Source organism: Bos grunniens, chromosome 13, assembly GCF_055505025.1.
Source record: "Bos grunniens cultivar Pamir isolate PY7600 chromosome 13, Bosgru_T2T1.0, whole genome shotgun sequence".
NCBI lineage: Eukaryota > Metazoa > Chordata > Mammalia > Artiodactyla > Bovidae > Bos > Bos grunniens.
In genome coordinates, this window is record NC_141177.1 from 44,115,802 (window position 1) to 44,138,111 (window position 22,310).

General features: G+C 44.8%; 1 protein-coding gene across 17 annotated transcripts in view; it reads right to left on the reverse strand.

Moving 5' to 3' along the window:
- RIN2 (Ras and Rab interactor 2) overlaps positions 1-22,310 on the reverse strand; it is a 208,669-nt gene that overhangs the window by 142,803 nt on the left and 43,556 nt on the right. Inside the window, exon 1 of one of the 17 annotated variants that reach the window (XM_086333709.1) lies at positions 21,241-21,445. The exons of 12 other annotated variants lie outside the window; for them this stretch is intronic. In XM_086333709.1, coding sequence (XP_086189835.1) covers positions 21,241-21,386 — 146 coding nt within the window. In that variant the 5' untranslated portion in view covers positions 21,387-21,445. Of the gene's footprint in view, positions 1-21,240; positions 21,446-22,310 lie in introns of those variants that run through there. 4 more of the 17 variants (XM_086333710.1, XM_086333711.1, XM_086333712.1 and 1 more) reach the window with 4 other exon arrangements.

Genomic DNA, 22,310 nt, shown 5'->3' on the forward strand with positions numbered 1-22,310 from the left:
AATGAGTCAACTCTTCGCATGAGGTGACCAATGTACTGGAGTTTCAGCTTTAGCATCATTCCTTTCAAAGAAACCCCAGGGCTGATTTCCTTCAGAATGCACTGGTTGGATCTCCTTGCAGTCCAAGGGACTCTCAAGAGTCTTCTCCAACACCACAGTTCAAAACCATCAATTCTTCAGCGCTCAGCCTTCTTCACAGTCCAACTCTCACATCCATACATGACTACTGGAAAAACCATAGCCTTGACTAGACGGACCTTTGTTGGAAAAGTAATGTCTCTGCTTTTGAATATGCTATCTAGGTTGGTCATAACTTTCCTTCCAAGGAGTAAGCGTCTTTTAATTTCATGGCTGCAGTCACCATCTGCAGTGATTTTGGAGCCTCCAAAAAATAAAGTCAGCTACTGTTTCCACTATTTCCCATGAAGTGATGGGACCAGATGCCATGAGGGAAGTCACTATACTCCAATAAAAATTAATTTAAAAAGCTAAATATCGAACCTGGACTGGTGACTCGATACTGGATGCTTGGGGCTGGTGCACTGGGACGACCCAGAGGGATGGTATGGGGAGGGAGGAGGGAGGAGGGTTCAGGATGGGGAACACATGTATACCTGTGGCGGATTCATTTCAATTAAAAAAAAAAAAAAAGTTAAAATAAATAAATAAATAAATAAATAAAAAGCTAAATAAAATCAGCAACTTAAAACCAGGAGTGTCTCCTTATTTTAATTTGTGTCTTTCTAGATGCCGCCTGCTCCAAGTCACATAAGGGGAATCCAGGCACCTGATGGAGAACAGACAAGCAACAACCCCCAAACTCCCGCCCTAGTTAAGTGCTGAGAAACCTGACCGCTCTCTCCCAGGCATGGCACCAGAGGCGAGCCATGGGGACGGGAGCCGTGACACCTGGATTCAGCCAGTTCCATCGTGTGACCTTGGACCAGGTGTGTTCTCTAAGAGTTTTGGTCTCTTTGTTCATAAAATTTGAGGTTGAAATTTTGAGTCCTGAGAAAACTAGCTTTTAGTACTTTTAATCCCTTGACTATAGGAAAAATAAGTGCTCAGTGTAATAATACATGGCCCATTCAGAGGATCAGTGAAAAAAGAAGACCCTGGGGACCACATGGCACCAGAAGTGGGGAGGGCAGGCACCCGGGGAAGCAGAGGTGCAAGAATGGAGCCCAGGGGAGCAGCCAGGGCTGAGGGGCTTGAAGGGAGCAAAGGGACCAGGGCTTTCTCACCTCCGACAACAGTCATGGCACAGCAAAGGAAAAGCATTGGGCCAGGAGCCAAGGGACACGTCTGGCTCCGTCATGGAACTGGTTTTGTGACTTTGGGTGGGTGACTGAGCCTCCCTGAGTTTCCATTTCCTCATCTGTAAACTGTAGGCAATGGTTCCTATTTCAAAGGGATCTGCTCATGAAAGCTGCAGGCAAGCGCGGAGCATCTACACAGCAGGTCATTCCCACCCAGACAGAAAGGAGGCCTTCCCCTGCCTCGGTCTTGGTTTTCTTTCCTTCACAAGGATTTGGGCAGCTACAGACCCACAGAAGGGCCTGTCTGCACGGAGCTTGTTTCCTGGGGTCCTGTGCTCCTCCCGGAGGACCCGCGTGGTGGTGGAGCCAAGGTTGCATAGAGCCAGTCCGGGTGAGAACAAACCCCGGGCACATCAACGGGGCAGCGAGCAGAGGCCAGTGCAGGGTTGGACCCGGGCCCTCTGCCCACAGTTCCTGCTGGAATCCTGCTAATAGACAGGTGGGTCCACCTACATACAGATTCAAAAGGACTGCAGAGGCCTGCCGAACTGAGCGGCTGATGCTGTCAGGCCACCGGCAGGTGTTCCAGGGACCAGTGGAGGCTTGAGTGAGGTCCCCAGGGATCCGTGTAAGGGGTAGGGTGGTATCCTGGCGTCACCCTACACCCAGAGCCACCGCCGACACTGGAGAAACAGGCGCTGGCCGGTGGGTGTGCCAAGGTCTGCCACGTCACCCAGTCCACTGTGGCCACGGACAGTCCCACACTTCCTCAACAGGCTTACCCAGGCCTTGGGGTCAGAGCTGACCACATCTGAGATGCGGATTTCCCCAGACAAGAAAGAGCTGTGAAAGGCCAGCCAGCAGCAAGGCCCAAGGTGATGCCCAGTGGGGAAGGGTGTGGCGATAGCCACCATCTGCTCCAGGTGCCCCCTGCAACCACCCAGAGTCCCGAAGGCCCCACTCCATCTCCATTTCCTGCCAGTGCTAAATTAAACAAAACCCCTCCACCACTTATTTATCCAAGTTTTGCTCAAAAAATCTTTTTTCTCCTGTTTTAAAAGATAATTGCATAAAATTATAATCATAAAACTGTGTTCATGGCCTTACAGTATATAAAGAGGTAATTGGCGTGACAAAATTAGCACAAAGGAGAGGACCCAGAACGAGACAGAAGGGGGACTTCCCTGGTGGTCCACGATCCCAAAGCAGGGGGCACAGGTTCCATCCCCGATCAGGGAACTAGACCCCACATGCTGCAAGTAAGACCGGGCACAGCCAAATAAATGGATAAGTATATGTATATTTTGAAAATAATTACACAGAAGCAAAGTTGTTGTTTTTGTTGTTGTTGTGTGTGTGTGTTTCTTTTTCTGTCAAGCCACATGGCATGTAGGATCTGAGTTCCCCGATTAGGGATCAAATCCACACCCCTTGCAGTGCATCATCCTAACTGCTAGACTGCCAGGGAAGTCCCAACATTATAATATGTTACCTAAATAATGCTGGGATTAATCCAAACTTAATTGTTAGAAATTAACATGTTAATTGCAATCTTCAGAGCAACACTAAGAAAGTAACTAAAAAAGAAACAGGAAAAAGGGATTAAAATGGTACACCAAAAAGTATCTATTTAATATAAAAGAAGTCAACATTGGAGGAACAGAGATGCAAAAAGGCATAAGACATACAGAAAATACACATCAAAGTGGCAGATGTAAAGCATATATTACCAGTAATTACATTAAATGTCAATGGATTAAACACTCTAGTAAAACAGACTTGGGCAGAATAAAAGAATTTCTGATGATCTAACCATATGCTGTCTGTGATGGTTAATTTTATATGTAACTTGATTGGACTAAGGTATGCCCTGAAACCTGGTAAAATATTTCTGGGTCTGTCTGTACAGAGGTCTGCAGAAGAGATCAGCATTAGGATATGTAGACTGAGATAAGCCTGAGTGCTGAAGAACTGATGTTTTCCAACTGTGGGCCTGGAGAAGACTCTTGAGCGTCCCTCAGACAGCAAGGAGATCAAACCAGTCAATCCTAAAGGAAATCAATCCTGACTATTCACTGGAAGGACTGATGCTGAAGCTGAAGCTCTAATACTTTGGCCACTTGATGTGAAGAGCAGACTCACTGGAAAAGACCCTGATGCTGGAAGAGATTGAGGGCAGGAGGAGAAGGGGACGACAGAGGATGAGATGATTGGATGGCATCACTGATTCAATCGACATGAATTTAAGCAAATTCCGGGAGATAAGGGAGGACTGGGAAGCCTGGCGTGCTGCGCCAGTTCATGGGGTTGCAAAGAGTTGGACATGACTTAGCAATTGAATAACAACAGCAGTGTAGACTGAATAAACAGCTTCACATGTGTGAGTAAACACCATCCAACCTGCTAAAGTCTTGAACAGAACAAAAAGGTAGAGAAAGGGCAACTTTGCTCTCTCTGTGTCGAGATATTCATCTTCTCCTGCACTCAAGACACTGCTGCTCCTGGTTCCTGGGACTTCAGACTCACACTAGTACTTCCACCCCCGCCCCACAGCCTCCTGATTATAGGGTCTTTGGATTTGGACTTAACATCACCAACTCCCCACACTCTCCAAGTTTTGGATCTGGACTGAACTGAACCCCTTGCTTTCCTGGTTCCCCAGCTTAGAATGCAGATTGTGAGACTCCTTGGTCTCCAAAATCACGTAAGCCAATTCCTATAATAAATCTCTTCACATATCTAGACCTATATTTATATCTATGTCTTACTGGTTCTATTTCTCTGGAGGTACGCTATCTGTAAGAGATTCATTTTCTCTTCAAGGACACACAGATTGAAAATAAAAGAATGGAAAAGGTTATGAAAATAGTATCCAAAAGAGAGCTGGTAGGGCTACCCCAAAGTCAGACAAAGTGGACTTTAAGACAAGTTACTAGACAAAGAACATTTATCATGATCACAGGACCAATCCATTTAACAACAGAGCCTCCAAATACATGTCACAAAACCTGACAGAATTAAGGGAGAAATAGAAATGCAACAAAAACAGTTGCAGATTTCAATGCTCACTTTCAGTAACGAACAGAAGAATTAGAAGATGAACAAGGAAATAGAAGACTGACTGACACTAGGAACCAACAAGACCGGACAGATACCACAGAACACGCCACCCAACAGCTGCAGAATACATTCTTCTTGAATGCACGTGAATATTTTCTGAGAAAGATCATATCTTAGGTCATAAAACAAGTCTCAACACATTCAAAAGGATTAAAAGCACAACAGATGAAATTAGAAATCAGCTGTAAGAGAATTAGGAAATTCTATATATGTGGAAATTAAACAATATACTCAAGTAACCAATTAATCAAAGAAGAAATTATAAAGGAAATTAGAAAATAGTTTGAGATGAATGAAAACAAAAACACAACATGCCAAAATTTATGGGATGCAGCTAAGGCAGTGCTTAGAGGGAAATCTGTATTTGTAAAATGGCTATATTTAAAATACATGAGGTTTCAAATCAAAAGCCTAACCTTTCACCATTAGAAATTTTAAAAACAGCAAACTAACCTAAATCAAGCAGAAGAAAGGAAATAAGATCACAGGGGAAATAAATAAATTAAAGAAGAGAAAATTGAGGAAGTTGTTTCTTTGAAAACATAAACAAAATTGATAAACCTTTAGTTAAACTGAATTATAAAAAGAAGACTCAAATTACTAAAATCAGGAATGAAAGAGAAGACATGACGACCCACTTTACATAATTTAAAGAATAAAAAGAACTATGAGAATTTATATCAACAAACTTATTGTTGATATATAGAGAATACTACAAACAACTACATATCAACAAATTAAATAACTTAGATGAAAGGACAAATTCCTAGAAAGACACAAACTACTGAAACTGACTCAAAAAGAAATAGGAAATCTGAATAGATCTATAATGAAAAGGCAGAATTAGTTTTAAAATACCGCCCTAAAGTTCCTAACATGAGGAGTCCACAACTAGATGACTTCACTCGTGAATCTCCCCCAGTGTTAAAAAGTTAACCAATACTTCACAAACTCTTGCAAAACATAGGAGAGATTGCTCGTGGCTGGGAGGAAGGAGGAGTTGGGGTGACTGCTAATGTTTTCTTTCTGGGGTGACAGAAATGTTCTGAAATTAGATGGTGGGTTATGGTTGCAACCAGAGAAGGCGATGGCACCCCACTCCAGTACTCTTGCCTGGAAAATCCCATAGATGGAGGAGCCTGGTAGGCTGCAGTCCATGGGGTCGCTAAGAGTCGGACACAACTGAGCGACTTCACTTTCACTTTTCACGTTCATGCATTGCAGGAGGAAATGGCAACCCACTCCAGTGTTCTTGCTTGGAGAATCCCAGGGACGGGGGTGCCTCGTGGGCTGCCGTCAATGGGGTCGCACAGAGTCGGACACAACTGAAGCGACTTAGCAGCAGCAGCAGCAGCAGCAGCATGGTCGCAACACTGTATATACTGAAGACCACGTATGCTTTGAAAGGGTGAATTTTCAGTCATGTGAATCATATCTCAATTTTTAAAAAGTAAAAGTCTTATTAAAGTTAGGGACACTATTAAATTTAGTTGATTAAAGGAGTTAGCTAACCACAGCATCCAGTCTGTTTGTCCAGAGCAGACCTTCGCTCCTCAAGACACAGAGCAGATGCCAGCTCATCTCACAATGACGAGCCCTGTGTCGTAAGAGAAGACCTGTCTTAGGCTGACGGTGCAGAATCTGTTTAAAAATAAGTTAGAGGTAACAACTAAAGTTACTTCATGTTGAAAGAACAAAATAGCCTCTCAAATGAGAAAAGATGTGCTTTTATTTTCAAGCTAAAAATCTCTGAAGATCTTTTGTTTTTTGTTTTTTTACATATAGAGAAATCACCAGGATCAAGCAGGTATCCTTCCAAGAATTTGGAAGACCATTAGAAACTATGAAAATACTAGACTGTTTTCCATAATGTCTAATGTGTGGTATCAATGAACACTACTTCATGGGAGGATGAACTGCTATGGCATCCAACCATAAAACAGGCTTCCCATACGGCACCAATGATAAAAGAACCCGCCTGCCAATGCAGGAGATGTAAGAGACGCAGGTTAGATTCCTGGGTCAGGAAGATCCCCTGGAAAAGGGCATGGCAACCCATTCCAGTATTCTTGTCTGGAGAATCCCATAGATGGAGGAGCCTGGCGGGCTACTGGTTGCAAAGAATCAGATACAACTGAAGCAGCTTAGCATGCATGCATGCACCAACCTCTGAAGGTCTTTTGAATAAAAAAGAAAAGAAAAAAAAAAGACCTGATTATTATGAAGTGACTGTATTACCCAGCTAAGTAAAGTACTTTCTTTTTCTTGTCCCCCAACTCAAAATGCATTTCAGGTGCATTACAGAATTGAAAAAAAAATGAGTAGTAAGACTAGATGAAAGAACAGGCATTCATCTATTTCATCTCTGCATGGGAAAGGTCATTTTCAGCATACACCCCAATCCAAACAAAAAAAGAATCAAAAAGGAAAAGACTGATAAATGTAATTATATTTAAAAGTAATCAAAGTATTTGTATATTAACCACATTATACACACAATTAAAAGGTAAAGCAAAGGGGTGGTTTAATATTTGCTAGGGATTTGACAAGAAATAATATAAATACTTATATAATTAATTCAAATAAGTCAGTTAAAAAAAACCTACTTAAATTTCCCAATGGTGAAATTAGCAGAAGTTATGAATGGAAAAATAAAAACCCATGAGAAAACAGGATAGAAAAGATATGTGTTTAATCTGAAAATGTTGAAACTTCTTAGGAATAAAAATGCAAATAAAACTGACAATTAAAGGCCATTTCTCCCTTGAGAAATCAACCCAAATTATGAAGGAGACAAAGCTCAAAGGTGTTGATTCCTCAGAGCCTTTATTTTCCTTTAAGGTGTTTTCATTTTCTTTGAACAATTCCCATGTTTATTGAGTTAAATTCATTCCCAATTATCTCCTTTTCTGCTATTAAATGTAAAGGCTTTCGACTCAGCCAGAGCTAGATCAAAACCCAGCACTGTAACTTGTGGTGTGAATATGTGTGTGTGTTCTCTGTTCTGTGTTACTTCACCTCTCTGAGACTCAGTTTCCACATCCATAAAATGGGGACAAATAAGGCTTTAAGGGAAATACCTGTACATGACAGGTGATAAGTGACAGTAATAACAATGGTGAGACAGCCATGACGACCCTGTCTTGAAACCCTCTACTTCCTCTAAAATGAGCATCTATTGCTTCCACAATTATGAGTCTGTTTTTATACTGGTGCTTTTGTTTTATACTGATATGATTTATATACCTTCAGTTCAATTCAGTCACTCAGTTGTGTCCGACTCTTTGCATCACCATGAACCACAGCACGCCAGGCTTCCCTGTCCATCACCAACTCCCGGAGTCCACCCAAACCCATGTCCATTGAGTTGGTGATGCCATCCAACCATCTCATCCTCTGTCGTCCCCTTCTCCTCCTGCCCTCAATCTTTCCCAGCATCAGGGTCTTTTTGAATGAATCAGATCTTCGCATCAGGTGGCCAAAGTATTGCAATTTCAGCTTCAACAACAGTCCTACCAATGAACACCCAGGACTGATCTCCTTTAGGATGGATTGGTTGGATCTCCTTGCAGTCCAAGGGACTCTCAAGAGTCTCCTCAAACACCACAGTTCAAAAGCATCAATTCTTCGGCGCTCAGCTTTCTGTATAGTCCAACTCTCACATCCATACATGACTACTGGAAAAACCACAGTTTTGACTAGCATCTTTGTTGGCAAAGTAATGTCTTTGCTTTTTAATATGCTGTCTAGATTGGTCATAACTTTTCTTCCAAGGAGCAAGTGTCTTCTAATTTCATGGCTTCAGTCACCATTTGCAGTGATTTTGGAGCCGAAAAAAATAAAGTCTGACACTGTTTCCCCATCTATTTCCCATGAAGTGATGGGACTGGATGCCAGGATCTTAGCTTTCTGAACGTTGAACTTCAAGCCAACTTTTTTACTCTCCTCTTTCACTTTCATCAAGAGGCTCTTTAGTTCCTCTTCACTTTCTGCCATAAGGGTGGTGTCATCTGCATGTCTGAGGTTATTGATATTTCTCCTGGCAATCTTGATTCTAGCTTGTGCTTCCTCCAGCCCAGCGTTTTTCATGATGTACTCTGCATATAAGTTAAATAAGCATGGTGACAATATACAGCCTTGACGAACTCCTTTTCCTATTTGGAACCAGTCTGATGTTCCATGTCCAGTTTTAACTGTTGCTTCCTGACCTGCATACAGGTTTCTCAAGAGGCAGGTCAGGTGGTCTGGTATTCCCATCTCTTCAGAATTTTCCACAGTTTATTGTGATCCACACAGTCAAAGGCTTTGGCATAGTCAATAAAGCAGAAATAGATGTTTTTCTGGAACTCTCTTGCTTTTTCCACGATCCAGCGGATGTTGGCAATTTGATCTCTGGTTCCTCGGCCTTTTCTAAAACCAGCTTGAACATCTGGAAGTTCACAGTTCATGTATTGCTAAAGCCTGGCTTGGAGAATTTTAAACATTACTTTACTAACTTGTGAGATGAGTGCAATTGTGCGATAGTTTGAGCATTCTTTGGCATTGCCTTAAAGTTGCACAAAAATCAACAAAAAAATTTTTTTGAGGGAAGGGGTTCAGGAAAATTACAGGATCTTACCTATAAATGAAAAATCAACTGCAGTGTCAATTTTAGTAACAGAAGAGAAACTCACTATCTTGTCCGATCATAATAGCTATAAAAATTAAATAGAAAAGAATCATTTGATTCAATAAATATAAGAATCATTTAAGATTAGGTAACCTTAATGGAAAAATGAAGAAAGATCTAAATCATGGGGAGAGATATCACAGTCTCCTTGTTGGCAGTCCAGAAATACTCCAGATGACAACATTCTTTAATTTAGTAGAGATTTAATGTAATTCCAATTAAAATACCAACACAACACTTAGGAATGAGGCTGAACTGAATCAGCTGTTTTTCCAAAGAATGAGCTGGTGATACACAATGAGAATTAAAAATCTCTTCATAGTGCAATTTTTAATTTGCTGATTTGAGTGTTGAGGATAAATCCTGCTAGCTTTGGTGTGATACTATAAGAAAACTGTCAGTTACAAATTCACTCTCATTTTCTTTAACTGAAACTAGAATTTACCTGGAAGAAATGGGGAAGGAGAAAATTAAATCTATTATGTTCAGCAGTATCATGGTGAGGCATTAAATACATTTATTCTTTTTTTTTAAATACCTATGGTTGAATTTATTGTGATTTTTAAATTAGGTCTAATTGACATACGATGATAGTTTTAGTGGCTCAGACGGTAAAGAATCTGCCTGCAATGTGGGAGACTTGGGTTCGATCCTTGGGTTAGGAAGATCCCCTGGAGGAGGGCATGGCAACCCACTCCAGTATTCTGGCCTGGAAAATTCCATGGACAGAAGAGCCTGGTGGGCTATAGTCCATGGGGTCGCAAAGAGTCGGACACAACTGAGCAACTAACACTCAAGGATTCACTATTCACTTATATTGCAAAATGATCACAATAAGTCTAGTTAACATCCACCACCATACACAGTCACAGAATTCTTTTCTTGTGATGAGATCTTTTAAGACCTACTCTCTTAGCATCTTTCAAACCTGCAGTACAGTATTACTAATTACAGTCACTGTGCAGTACAGCATCCCATAACTTATTTTATAACTGGACGTTCATACATTTTGACTCCTTTCACCCACTTCCCACACCCCACACCCCACCTCCAGCCTCTGGGAACCACCCAAAGGTGGCTTCTGAGCTCGGTTTTTTGTTTTAATTTCTCTATGTCAGACAGTATAGCACTTGTCTTTCTCCCTCTGACTTATTTTACTCAGCACAATATCCTCAAGTTCCATCCATGTGGTTGGGAAGGCATTCGCATTCATTCTTTAATCCACTTTGCCCAGTAGAGCACAGGACGGAGTGGGAGTGTGCAAAACGATGGCATCATGGGATGACATCACACGAATAGGGAGTGGCCATGTTTCAACCCATGGTCTGTCCTGAACACGCTTGGTACAGAGCTCACATCTCCCTCTGGGTGTGCAGGGTAAGGGGGCGTGTCTGTCACCCCAGACAGCCATACAACCCAACCCAGGCCTGCTGGTTCCCGGCACGGTGCTCAGGCAGTGACCAGGGGATTGGCAAGGGGTGCCCTCAGCTTCCATCACTGTGGGGACCACATGGTGGGCCAGGTACTAGGCCAGTCAGGAGGCAGAGGGAGACGGGAAACCACCGTTTCTAGAGTCTTGCCTGTGGTTTCCATGGGGAGATACAGGTGAGGAGGGAAGGTAGGCTGAGAATTGGCTACCTTGAGTAATTTCAGTGGGCTCTGGGAATAGCAGCTGTCCTTAGTGGTCCATCTACTTCCTGGCCCTGGGGTGGTCAGGACTGGGAGAACAGTGGTCCAGAGTGGGAGAGGCCCATAGAGGAGGTGGTGGAGTTGTGGGCTCCGGATGGGTCAGTCTGCATTTCAAAGATGCTCTCACTGGGTGAGTGGTTTACTGTTTCTGGGATGTTACTCAATTCAGAGTCAGCAGGACCCCAGATGTTAACACATCAGAATGCAGAAAATACAGGACATGGCTGATGCACAACCAAGCTTGACCATCCACGGCACTCTGAGCAGCCCAGGCAGCTTATTATCAGGAGGGTCCTGATCAATCCCTAGTCATGCTTCTGCTGCCTACCTGCTTTTCCCCACATCCCCGGGGCCCTAGGCACCAGGTTTCTTACTTCAGTTAAGCAAGACTCCCAGGAAAGCCCAGCCATGCCCTCAAACACGATACAGTACACTGGGATCTTTCCATAAGATCTGGCCCCATCCAACCCAACCACACATCCCTTCCAGCACTGCTCTTCTCCGTGCCTTCTGTCTTCAAGGAAAGTGAAAGTGAAGTCACTCAGTCTTGTCCGACTGTTTGCAATCCCACGGACTGTAGCCTATCAGGCTCCTCTGTCCATGGGATTTTTTAGGCAAGGGTGCTGGAGTGGATTGCCATTTCCTTCTCCAGGGGACCTTCCCGACCCAGGAATTGAACCCAGGTCTCCCACATTGCAGGCAGACGCTTTACCGTCTGAGCCACCAGGGAAGCCAAGGGGCAGGTCCTAAATACCAGAGCTCTCTATAGTAGTGTGGCAGCACAGCAGGTCAAGTGTAAGACCCCAAAGGGGAGCCACAGGGGAGGAGCCAGCTCTGCCTTTTAGCAGGTGTGCGATGTGGGTGGAAGTAATAATACCAACCTACAAGGTTGTTGTGTGAATTAAACTGGATGAAGAGCGCCTGCACCACTGAGTTGTCGTCATCATCAGTTATAACCCCTAGATGCTGCCTTTCCAACTTATAACATTCAAGACCCAACCAGGAGCATCATCTTCTTAGAAATAGGATGTTGCCAGAGACACCAGTCAGAATTCCAGTTCAGCTCTGTGACCTTTGCAAGTTACAACCCTCGGTTTCCTCACCTGTAAAACGAAGATAAAAACAGTTCTGCTCACAGGACAAAGGTGTTAGTCCAGGTCCTCTGAGATGAAGATATGCACACAGGATCCACTGTGCAAAGACTGTCTTAGAGTGGGAGGGAATGTCTTAGAGGGAGCTCCCCGCTGTGTGGGGAGAGGAGGAAGAAGCAGGAGGTGGGGAGGGTCACCCAGCCGGGATGCAGGTCTCATCCGGTGAAGCAGAGAGGGATGGAAGGGAGCAGAGAGGTATACCCTAGGATGCTGTGCAGCCTGAGGAAGGCTGGGGAGGCCCCAAGGGCTGATGGAAGCAGTAATGACTATCACCGGGGGTTCCTTGTCTCTCAGCAATGGGCCTGACACAGTATCCCTGCTGGGTCAGTCACTGGCTGGGAGACTTGGCGACAGATTACAGAGCGCAGTGGTTGGCGCTATGGTCAATCATGTCCCCTTTAGCTGGAAATCTGCCTTCTCATGGCCGCAAAAGTGTAAGGATGAAATGGATCAAAACAAGTTGTAGAGAAGGATAAACATGATAAAATAAGTATTGTAGAACGTTAATGGTAGAATCTGGGCTTCCCAGATGGTGCAGTGCTAAAGAACCTTCTGCCAATGAAGAAGATGCAATAGACACAGGTTCAATCCCTGGGTTGGGAAGATCCCCTGGAGGAGGAAATAGCAAACTGCTCTAGTATTCTTGTGGGTTGGAAAATCCCACGGACAGAGGATCCTGGTGGGCTACAACTGAGAACCAAGCACACATACAATGATAGAATCTAGGCAGTGTGTATACGGGGGTTCACTGAAAAATTCTTTTGACTTTGTTTGATTTTTCATTATGAAATAGTGGAAAAATAAGTATGCATAACCTTTCTAGGAAAGGCAGACTGGGAACCTTTTGTGAATTTATTTCAAAGATAAGGTCAAGCCCATCTGGTACTGAAGATCATATCAGTATAATTTCTCTGATGTTTTGAATTTGTTGTTTATTCAGCAAACATTTAGGTTCACTGAAAAATTCTTTTGACTTTGTTTGATTTTTCATTATGAAATAGTGGAAAAATAAGTATGCATAACCTTTCTAGGAAAGGCAGACTGGGAACCTTTTGTGAATTTATTTCAAAGATAAGGTCAAGCCCATCTGGTACTGAAGATCGTATCAGCATAATTTCTCTGATGTTTTGAATTTGTTGTTCATTCAGCAAACATTTATTGAACATGTACTGTGAGCTTGTATATACAGAAGATGTTCTAGGGAGGATAAAGAAATAGAAGAGCTTTATCCTGCAGATGTTACAGTAGATAAAACAAATACATAAAGAAAGTTAAATGACAACATTTTATGTCATATCTTCCAGGGCATACATTTTTAAATGTGTTTATTGGTTCTACTGTACAAACACTATGCCTGACAGTTGATAATAATAATAGTAGCAGTCACTTCAGAGAAGGCAATGGCACCCCACTCCAGTACTCTTGCCTGGAAAATCCCATGGAAGGAGGAGCCTGGAAGGCTGCAGGCCATGGGGTCGCTAAGAGTCAGACACGACTGAGCGACTTCACTTTCACTTTCCACTTTCATGCATTGGAGAAGGAAATGGCAACCCACTCCAGTGTTCTTGCCTGGAGAATCCCAGGGACGGGGCAGCCTGGTGGACTGCCGTCTCTGGGATCGCAGAGTCGGACACGACTGAAGTGACTTAGCAGCAGCAGCAGCAGCAGCAACAGTCACTTAACACAAAGCTCCCCACATGCCAGGACTTGTTCCAAAGGCTCCAATATCTGAATGTCTGTCTCAAGACTCATGCTGAAAATTTAATGCCCAAGGTGGTAGAGTTAGGAGGTGGAGCCCTTGGGAGGTGATCAGGTCATAAAAGCAGAGACCCCATGAGTGGAATTAGTACCCTTTGCAAAGAAGGCCTCATAGAGCCCTCTAGTCCCTCCCACCACATGAGGACGGGACAGAAACCAGCAACCAGGAAGACCCTCATCCGTCCACGCTGCCCTGATCTGAGACTGCCAGCCTCTACAGTTGTGAGCAGTAAATTCCTGTTGTTTGTCGCCCACCCAGTTCCTGGTGTTTAGATGCGGCAGCTTAAAGGGACTGACATCTCACTACACTCCATCCTTTAAGAAATAAGTTCCCTCCTGAAGTGGACACCTGTCCTCCATGGATGCCCCAGAACTCTAACCATACTCCTCGCATCAGTAACATCTTACAGAGTAAAGGCAGTTTTTCCAACAGAGAATGAAAAAAATTAAACATTCAAACCCTTATTTCCTGGCTTCCGTGCTCCTGGGCCACAGTCGTTTGACTTGGGTTCTGCCAAGCAGACCGGCTCCTGCAAGGCTTTGCCGGGAACGGAGGGATATGGAGAAAGAGGCAGGATCCAGAACGGGGCAGAGCAGGTATGGCCTGAGTGTCAGTGGGGGAAGGGTCCCCTGACTCACCAGCTTCCTGACCCTTGGCGGGCTGATTCTGACGTGTCCTTCAGGGAGTCAGTCCAACCCACTCCTGAATCCATCCTAGGTTTCGGAGAACTCTGCTCCTCAACATGGCTTCCTGCATCAACCAGCTAGGGGTGATGCAGGGCAAGCATCTGAAAACCTGACCGCTACATTTCCTGATGCCCACAACAGTGGAAAGAGAACTATGACCTCTTTTGGACCCAATCTACTTTGTTCCACCTCGTCTAGCATGCCTTTTGTTCTGCAGTCCTACCCAACAAATCCCCATCTCACGCCCTACAACTCCGGGTCTCCAGACCCGTTTACCTTTCTTCTTCCTAGTGTGTCGGGCACGATGTTGTCTGCCTATGTGCTCTTCCTAACCCTCTCTCCAGCGCTGCTTCTCAGCCTCTGATGGGTAATTTCAATAGCCCTTAGCACTCATGGACCTCCCATTTGCAGATGTAACTATTCTGCATTGGAAGGACTAATGCTGAAGCTGAAGCTCCAATACTTAGGCCATCTGATGCGAAGAGCTCACTCATTGGAAAAGATCCTGATGCTGGGAAAGACTGAAGGCAGCAGGAGAAGGGACGGTAGAGAATGAGATGGTTGGATGGCATCACTGACTGAACAGACATTAAGTTTGAGCAAACTGCAGGAGATAATGCAGGACAGGGAAGCCTGGTCTGCTGCAGTCTATGGGGTCACAAAGAGTCTGACATGACTAAAGGACTGAACAACAAACCCAGGTAATCTGAAATTTTGCAGAGGCACAAATCTAAATCACTAATGCACCAAGGTTGATCAATTGCCTTGGTTTTTCTCTTCCTTCCACTCTAATACCTATCAGTGCTCACACTGGCCAAACCCAGCACAGACCCAGTTAGCAAAGGGAGCCTGAGGCAATGTAGCTGGTTGGGCCAGTCTGGTTGCCAACACAGTAGAATTTGGGAAAAGCAAAACCGGATCTGGGGCCATGGAGGATATGACAATTCAGCAAAAGCTCACGGAAGGCAGGGGGACCACAGGAACCAGGCTCTGGTTAGATTTCGACAAAGGGAGATGCCATGCACCATGGTCTGTTCATAAGGAGTAGGCTTTTGTTTGGTTGGTTTGGACAGTCAGTAAGCTGTCGCCGTAAGTCAATAACAAATAACTCTATATGCATGTCTACCCCAGTTCTCATGTGGGAAAAAAAATGGGGATGAACAGAGAAAAGTGATACAGTAACAGCAGGACATCACAGCCACTGCCAAATGTGGGAAATGAATGCATAGCGCTGCTACAGGAATCAGGAAGAAACATCGAAGACATAACTGGTGGGGATTCCACCGTGTCCACACGTTCTCATCGTGTCACTATGATCGAAACTGTGCATGACACACCCTTGGCCTAACTGGCTGACAGATCCAGGCCTCAGAAGGTTGAGAAAGCAGCGGGAGCGGCTGCTAGTCTTGACTTATTTCCAATTAACGAGGAGGAAGTGATTCGAGAAGTGGAAGTGATGGGTATGGAGAGAAGACGTTCACATCATCTTTATGCTCACGGCAGCCGGGAATGAGAAACCCGGTACAGCTGAGAATCTGTAGTTCATGAGCAGAGACCTCAAAATGCTGAAAGGTGAGCTGACATCTAAAAAAAAATATATACGTCCTCCTTCTCAACTAAGGTGAGCCATTCTTGAAAATGGGGTCTGACACCACAAACACAACTAAATAATTAGCAGAGACATAGAAGAATCACAGTAAGCTGACGTGACTGCACAGACAACTCTGAAGTGAACTCAGAGCTAGAAGGGACAAGCTATGAGGAAAGCTTTGAGGCAGAGACAGATGTAAGTGAGTAGCGTCTATAAACCTAAACCCCAAGAAAGGGTGTCTTGCAAACAGAGCTAAAGAAAATCATCAAATAATTTTTTAAAGGTTCTTTTTTGAAACAAGAGAAGGTTGACCAGCAGCAGAACAAAAGCAAAACACACCTACTCAACTCCTGTCCACTGGAGTGTTTAATACCCATGATGTGTGCTTAGCTGCTCAGTCGTGTCTGACTCTTCGTGACCCCATAGACTGTAGCCCTCGGGGCACCTCTGTCCATGGGGATTCTCCAGGCAAGAATACTGGGGTGGGTTGCCACGCCCTCCTCCAGGGGATCTTCCAAACCCAGGGTTTGAACCCAGGTCTCCTGCACTGCAAGAGGATTCTTTAGCAGCTGAGCTACCAGAGAAACCCTAATACCCATGATACCAACAAATAAAGAAGTAAGACTTTGGGACTCGGAGAAGGAGACCAGCATTAACAAGGAGCACGGGATCCTCAAGGTCACAGAGCAGCTGTAAGAGGGTGTCTGGGTGTTCCACTGGCACGTCCATTTGCCAGCCTGGAGGGAGCAGGTGCCAGGCTGTGATTAAAACTAAACTGCACATGAGATTATTTGTGGTCATCGTCCAGCATTCACAGAGAACTGAAGAGGTGCTGGGGCAAGGCTGGTAGGTAACATGGACCCTGGTTTCAAGACCAGAGAAGGAAGCTGACTCTTGCCTCTAAGGTGTGAGCTTGGGGGCCATCTTGTACATGACTTTAACTGCGGTTACTAGCAAAATGGTCTATCTTTGGGCAAAAGTGCTCATCCCCAGGGTCAGCTTGATTTCCAAAGACAAGGTCTGTCACTCAGTGACACTATGTTTTTGGTAGGGCTATTAGACTAGGAAATCAGTAAAATAAATAAATAAAATAAAAAATGAACCTGTTAGCCATGGATCTGAATTGCAAAAAAGGAGCTGACAAATAATGACACCTTTTTAGTAAGATGGAACATTGTGTGTAAGAGGATGACAAAACAGTAGTCACATGTCCACACGCCCAGAGCCCCCATTGATAAATCATGATCACACAGGAGCAGGCCCCACATTTCTTTCCATGGCCATTCTGTTTAGGGTATTTACTCAAAAGGTAAACTAGAAAAAGGATTGCATCAAGGTTAAGTTTAAAGTAGAGAGAAGTGGTAAATCTTCTAAGCCAGTGTTTTCTAAATCTCAGTCTTGAGAGAAATGCCTTCGTAATTCTTATCACTGTGTACACACGGGTTTTTCTTTGATTAATTTTAAACTTTTTTTTTTTTTTTAAAGAAGCTATGTATTTGATGTGTTAATTATATTTTATACTATAAATTAGGTTCGTAAGAATTAAACAATGAAGTGAAAGTATAAAAATGCTCATCTGAGAACCACTGAAAAATCTTCTGGGCTGTCTCTACCGGTGTCTGTAACATGCTTTGGAAAAAATGGAACCAGATGACATCACTGAGATACAAAAAACAACTCAACTGGCTGAGACCACAGGCTCACAAAATGATGTTTGGGAAAAATCAGTGTGAACTCCTTCGAGCAGGGGGACAGAATGCATCACTGGGGAGCGTGCTAGAGAAGACAACCGAGTGCACACGTGGAAGGGACTCCGGTTGAACTGACTGTGCAAGATGACGAAAGTGCCTGAGTCCCCATTGCACACGGGCTCAGGTAAGCCATTTCTAGGGCTATCCAGGTGGTGCTGCTGGTAAAGAACACGCCTGCCAATGCAGGAGACCTAAGAGACACGAGTTTGATCCCTAGGTTGGGAAGACCCCTTGGAGGAGGGCATGGCAACCCACTCCAGTATCCTTGCCTGGAGAACCCCACGGACAGAGGAGTCTGGTGGGTTACAGTCCATGGGGTCGCAAAGAGTCAGATATGACTTAGTGTGCACACACGCAGAAGCCATTTCTTTGTTGCAGCAAGTCCTGTTCCATGAGTCCCTGGCTCTCACAGAGAACATGGGGCTCAGTTCAGGGGGCACCTATGCAGGGATTCTGCCACATCAGACGAGGTGAGGAGAGAAACCAGGAGGTGAGAGAACAGAAGCCTGGCCACACAAGGATGAGCTGACTGCCTGAGTAGGGTTTCCCAGGGAAGACTGGGAAGCGGGGAAGGATGGGGCAGGTGGGTCATCTCCTTACAAATAGGTTCAACCTACTGGGCTCAGCCTAGGTAAGACCATCAGATGATCCGAGCTGTCCTGGAAGGCCCAGAGCCACTGCTAGAAGGTCAAGCACAGGCTGCTCAAGCATTTGGAGATGAAAACAGCTTAGTCCTCAACCAGATTCCCCAGAAGTAGAGCCCAGGATGGGGATTCAGGTGCACACGGCTTGCTGGGAGTGTCTTGGGGGCGAGGAAGGCAGAGGGGGAAGGATGAAGAGCCCAGCAAGCCTGTGCCCACGGTTAAGTGTGGCCTTGGCCTGACCCCACAGGCAGCTCTATAACATGAATGGAACCAGATTTATCCCACTGGAGGCAGGACCTGTCTTCTATACCCACATCTGCCAGTCGATGACTGGCCTTTCCTGCAGGGTCTGTCCTTCTAAGTGTCACCAAGAACAGCTCTCTGGAGAAGGGGGCCACAGAGAGGCCATCAGAACCCGAGGCCCACCCCAGACTGTGGGGAGACCTTGGTGGTTTAGGAGGATGGTCACTACATGGTTGTTTGCACTTTGGAAATGATTGATGGGACCTGAGTTTTTGTAACTGATGTCTGAGTTCATTTTTTAAAAACTGTAAAAGGCCATTTTTTCTTCTACTTGGCTCCTACTGTGTCCCTGACAGCCAGAACTTGCAAAAATCTCTCTTCCTGAGATCCTAAGAGGCTCCTGTAATTGTTACTAAGTCCAGCAGGGACAGATCCAGGTTTTAGGGAGCCTGAGGCTTATTCTATTTGGGAAGCCTCTGTTATGGGAAAGAATACAAAATTACTAATGCAGGGAATTCCTGGCGGTCCAGTGGTTAGGACTCACTGTTTTCACTGTCATGGACTGGAGTTCAATCTCTGGTCGGGGAACTAAGATCCTGCAATTCTGAAAATTGGCCCCATAGGATGGACAAAAAAAAAAAAACCTACCCTCTGCCCCCAGACATTCACATGATTACTGTTAAAATTGGGATCTGTGACCAGCACAATGGTGACAGAAGATAAAAGGTGTGAAGTCTTCTGAGAAAGACCAGGATGGTTCTACAAAGACGGCAACCTCAGAGTTGAGTCTCGAAGGGTGAGTAGACAGTGGAAGGGGTTCTTGTCAGAGAGAAGAGCATGAGAAATGCCCTTCAGAAGCAAGGGATGAGCAAGTGCTTTGGGATGACCATAAATCCAATTTTTTTTAAAAATTGGAATATAGTTGCTTTACAATGTGTTAGTTTCTGCCATACAGCAAAGTGAATCAGTTATACATATACATATATATCCTCTTCAGAGTCTTCTCTTTTTTTTTTTGGCCATGCTATGCAGCATGTGGGATCTTAGTTCTCTAAGTGGGGACTGAACCCAGGCCCCCTCCAGGGAATGCAGAGTTTTAACCACTGGACCACCAGGGAAGTCCCTATAAATTCAATCTTGCTCACTATTGCTAGGGCACCAAGGGTTCTGTGGAAGGGGAACTGGCTTTGCACAGAACAGACCATCTTGTAGGCCATGCCAGCTAATGAGGATTTGACCATCTGGGTGATGATGAGATACCACTGAATACCTCTGAGCAGTAGGTGACACTTCAGGGGGCCACCCAGGGTGGGAGGTGGAAGGCTGATCCATGCAAAGGGTGGAGCATATGGGTGAGATTCTATTTAAAGGGTCAAGACTTGATACCTGTGGGAGGTGGGTAGAGGAAAGGGAGTCCCAGGTAAGTTTCAGGTTTAATGTGTAAGAAACTTGGATAGAAGGTGGTACAATTCACCAATATACAGCACCCAGAAAAACAGCAGGTATAGTGGGAGAAATGAAACAGATGAATTTTGGCGCAGTTAAATTGGAAGAGGCTGTGGGTGGAGGTGACCAAGAGAGTTGGATGTGACTCTGGAGCTTGGGCGCATGGTCAAGGCTGGAGAGACAGTGTTGGCATAGGCAGGATGACCCACAGATGGCAAGGATGAAATCTGAACTTAAGCCTGAGGATTCTGCTCAAGCATCTGCAGCCATGTCCTGGGACCAGCTCACAGCAGGTCCAATTAGTTCTCTAAATTAAGTCCTGCAAAACAGCTAAAATACGGACTAAAGAAAAGGCTAAAGAGAACAAACATTATGGAAATCACATTGACACCAACTGCTCTTCTTTCCTGTCCGAAGCACGAGTGACAAGATCATCACAGCTGAACATTCACGCCTACACTATTAGTGGAATTGTAAGTTCACTATGGAGAACAGTAAGGGGGTTCCTTAAAACACTAAAAATAGAGCTACCATATGATCCAGCAATTCCATTACTGGGCACATATCTGGAGAAAACTCTAACTTGAAAAGATACTGGTACCTCTATGTTCATAGCAGCAATATTCATAGCAGTCAAGACATGGAAGGAATCTAAGTGTCCGCTGACAGAGCAGTGGATAAAGAAGACACAGTACATATATACAATGGAATATTACTCAGCCATAAAAAAGAATGAAACAACACCATTGCAGCAACATGGATGGAACTAAAGATTATCATACTAAGGGAAGTAAGTCAGACAGAGCAAGACTGAAGAGTCATGCCTAAATCACTTTCTGGCCAGGGCTCAGGCTAGCTAGTGATTTATGATGTTAATAACAAGTAGGGCTTCTAGACTTGTCACAAGTCACACCTGAGGGAGCTGCTGGCCAAGGGGAGCTGAGAGCTCGCTGAACATGTGGACGGCAGGTATTGGCCGCCACCTCTCTCCCTGATACTGCAGACACTGACACCAGCTGTGGTGCTTTTTCCCAGTGGGGTCCCCAGCACCCTCTTCCACACAGCATCCTGCCCACCAGGTAGAGCAGCCCTACTCTGATTCCACCAGTGAAGAAGGGGAGACCCAGAGGTTGCTACCTATCCACCAGCATCAGAGTCAGTGTAGCACATGACTCTCCTGAATGCCTCACCCACATGCTAACACTTAATTTCTAACTGAGCAGGAGGGTTACCGTGTTCTGGATTCCCCAGGCTCCAGATCATCAACAGGACAGACAAAAGCCGAACCTCCAGACGAGAGCTCCGTCATCCCAGGGAAACAGGGCTGGTGATCCTTCTCACTGCGAAGGTTAAGGACTTGTACTTCCTGTACATTCATCTAATATTTGCTCAGGCTTTGTTTGTGTGACCCAGTTCTGACCACAGGGCCACCACACCCAGCCCTCACCTGGGAGCACTGTTAGGGGTTGGCCTTTCTACCTCCTGCCACGAATGCTAATAGACTGACAGAAACAATCAGGTGCAAACACAGCTCCCCAAAGCCACCTGGGGCTCAGACCAGAACATGATCTTCTGTTACCTTGTTCAGTTTATCAAACTGCTTAACCATGGGTCCCTGCTCTTCAGTTGCTCCAGTCTCTTAAACTTGAAGAGGCTTCACTCAGAACAGAAAAATTAAAGAATTCTCCCAATTGTAGATGTCACAGCCATAACACCCTTAGGTCAGGCTGTATTAAGTGGGGACTGGTGGTCAAGGCTGTCAATCAATGTTGCTAAATGTAAGTTGAAACCTAGCAACAATTACTGATATAATTAAGGCATGATCTTGGGAATGTCTTTATAAGTCTGGCCTATGAAGAAAAATCCTTGGCCTTAAAATGTTCTGAAATTAGACTCAAGTGAATTTGATAAAAACATGTTGGACATAAATAAATCTGTTCCAAATTTTTCAAAATTGCATCCATATATCTGTTTCCTCAGGGCGCCTGAAAAGCTTCTGAACCAAATGAGACCTCTGTCTTTCTAACCTGCCTGTGTGCTGTATTGTAGAGATGAAGCCAAGGAGTGTGACAGGCCATACAGACCCCCCCTAAACTAAGGCCTTATTCCTTCCCCAAAGGAAGATGGTGCAGCAGTTTTTACCTTTTCCTCCTAAACGCATGATTGTTGGAGCTAATACCGACCATGGCACGCAAGGTGCCTGGCTGGGCTGTGACTAATCCATTTCCCAGAGGACCTGGTGGTTTGCTGAGCTTGGGAGGAAGTGGATGGCTATGAATCAGTGTCCAGGAGTGGAAAATAC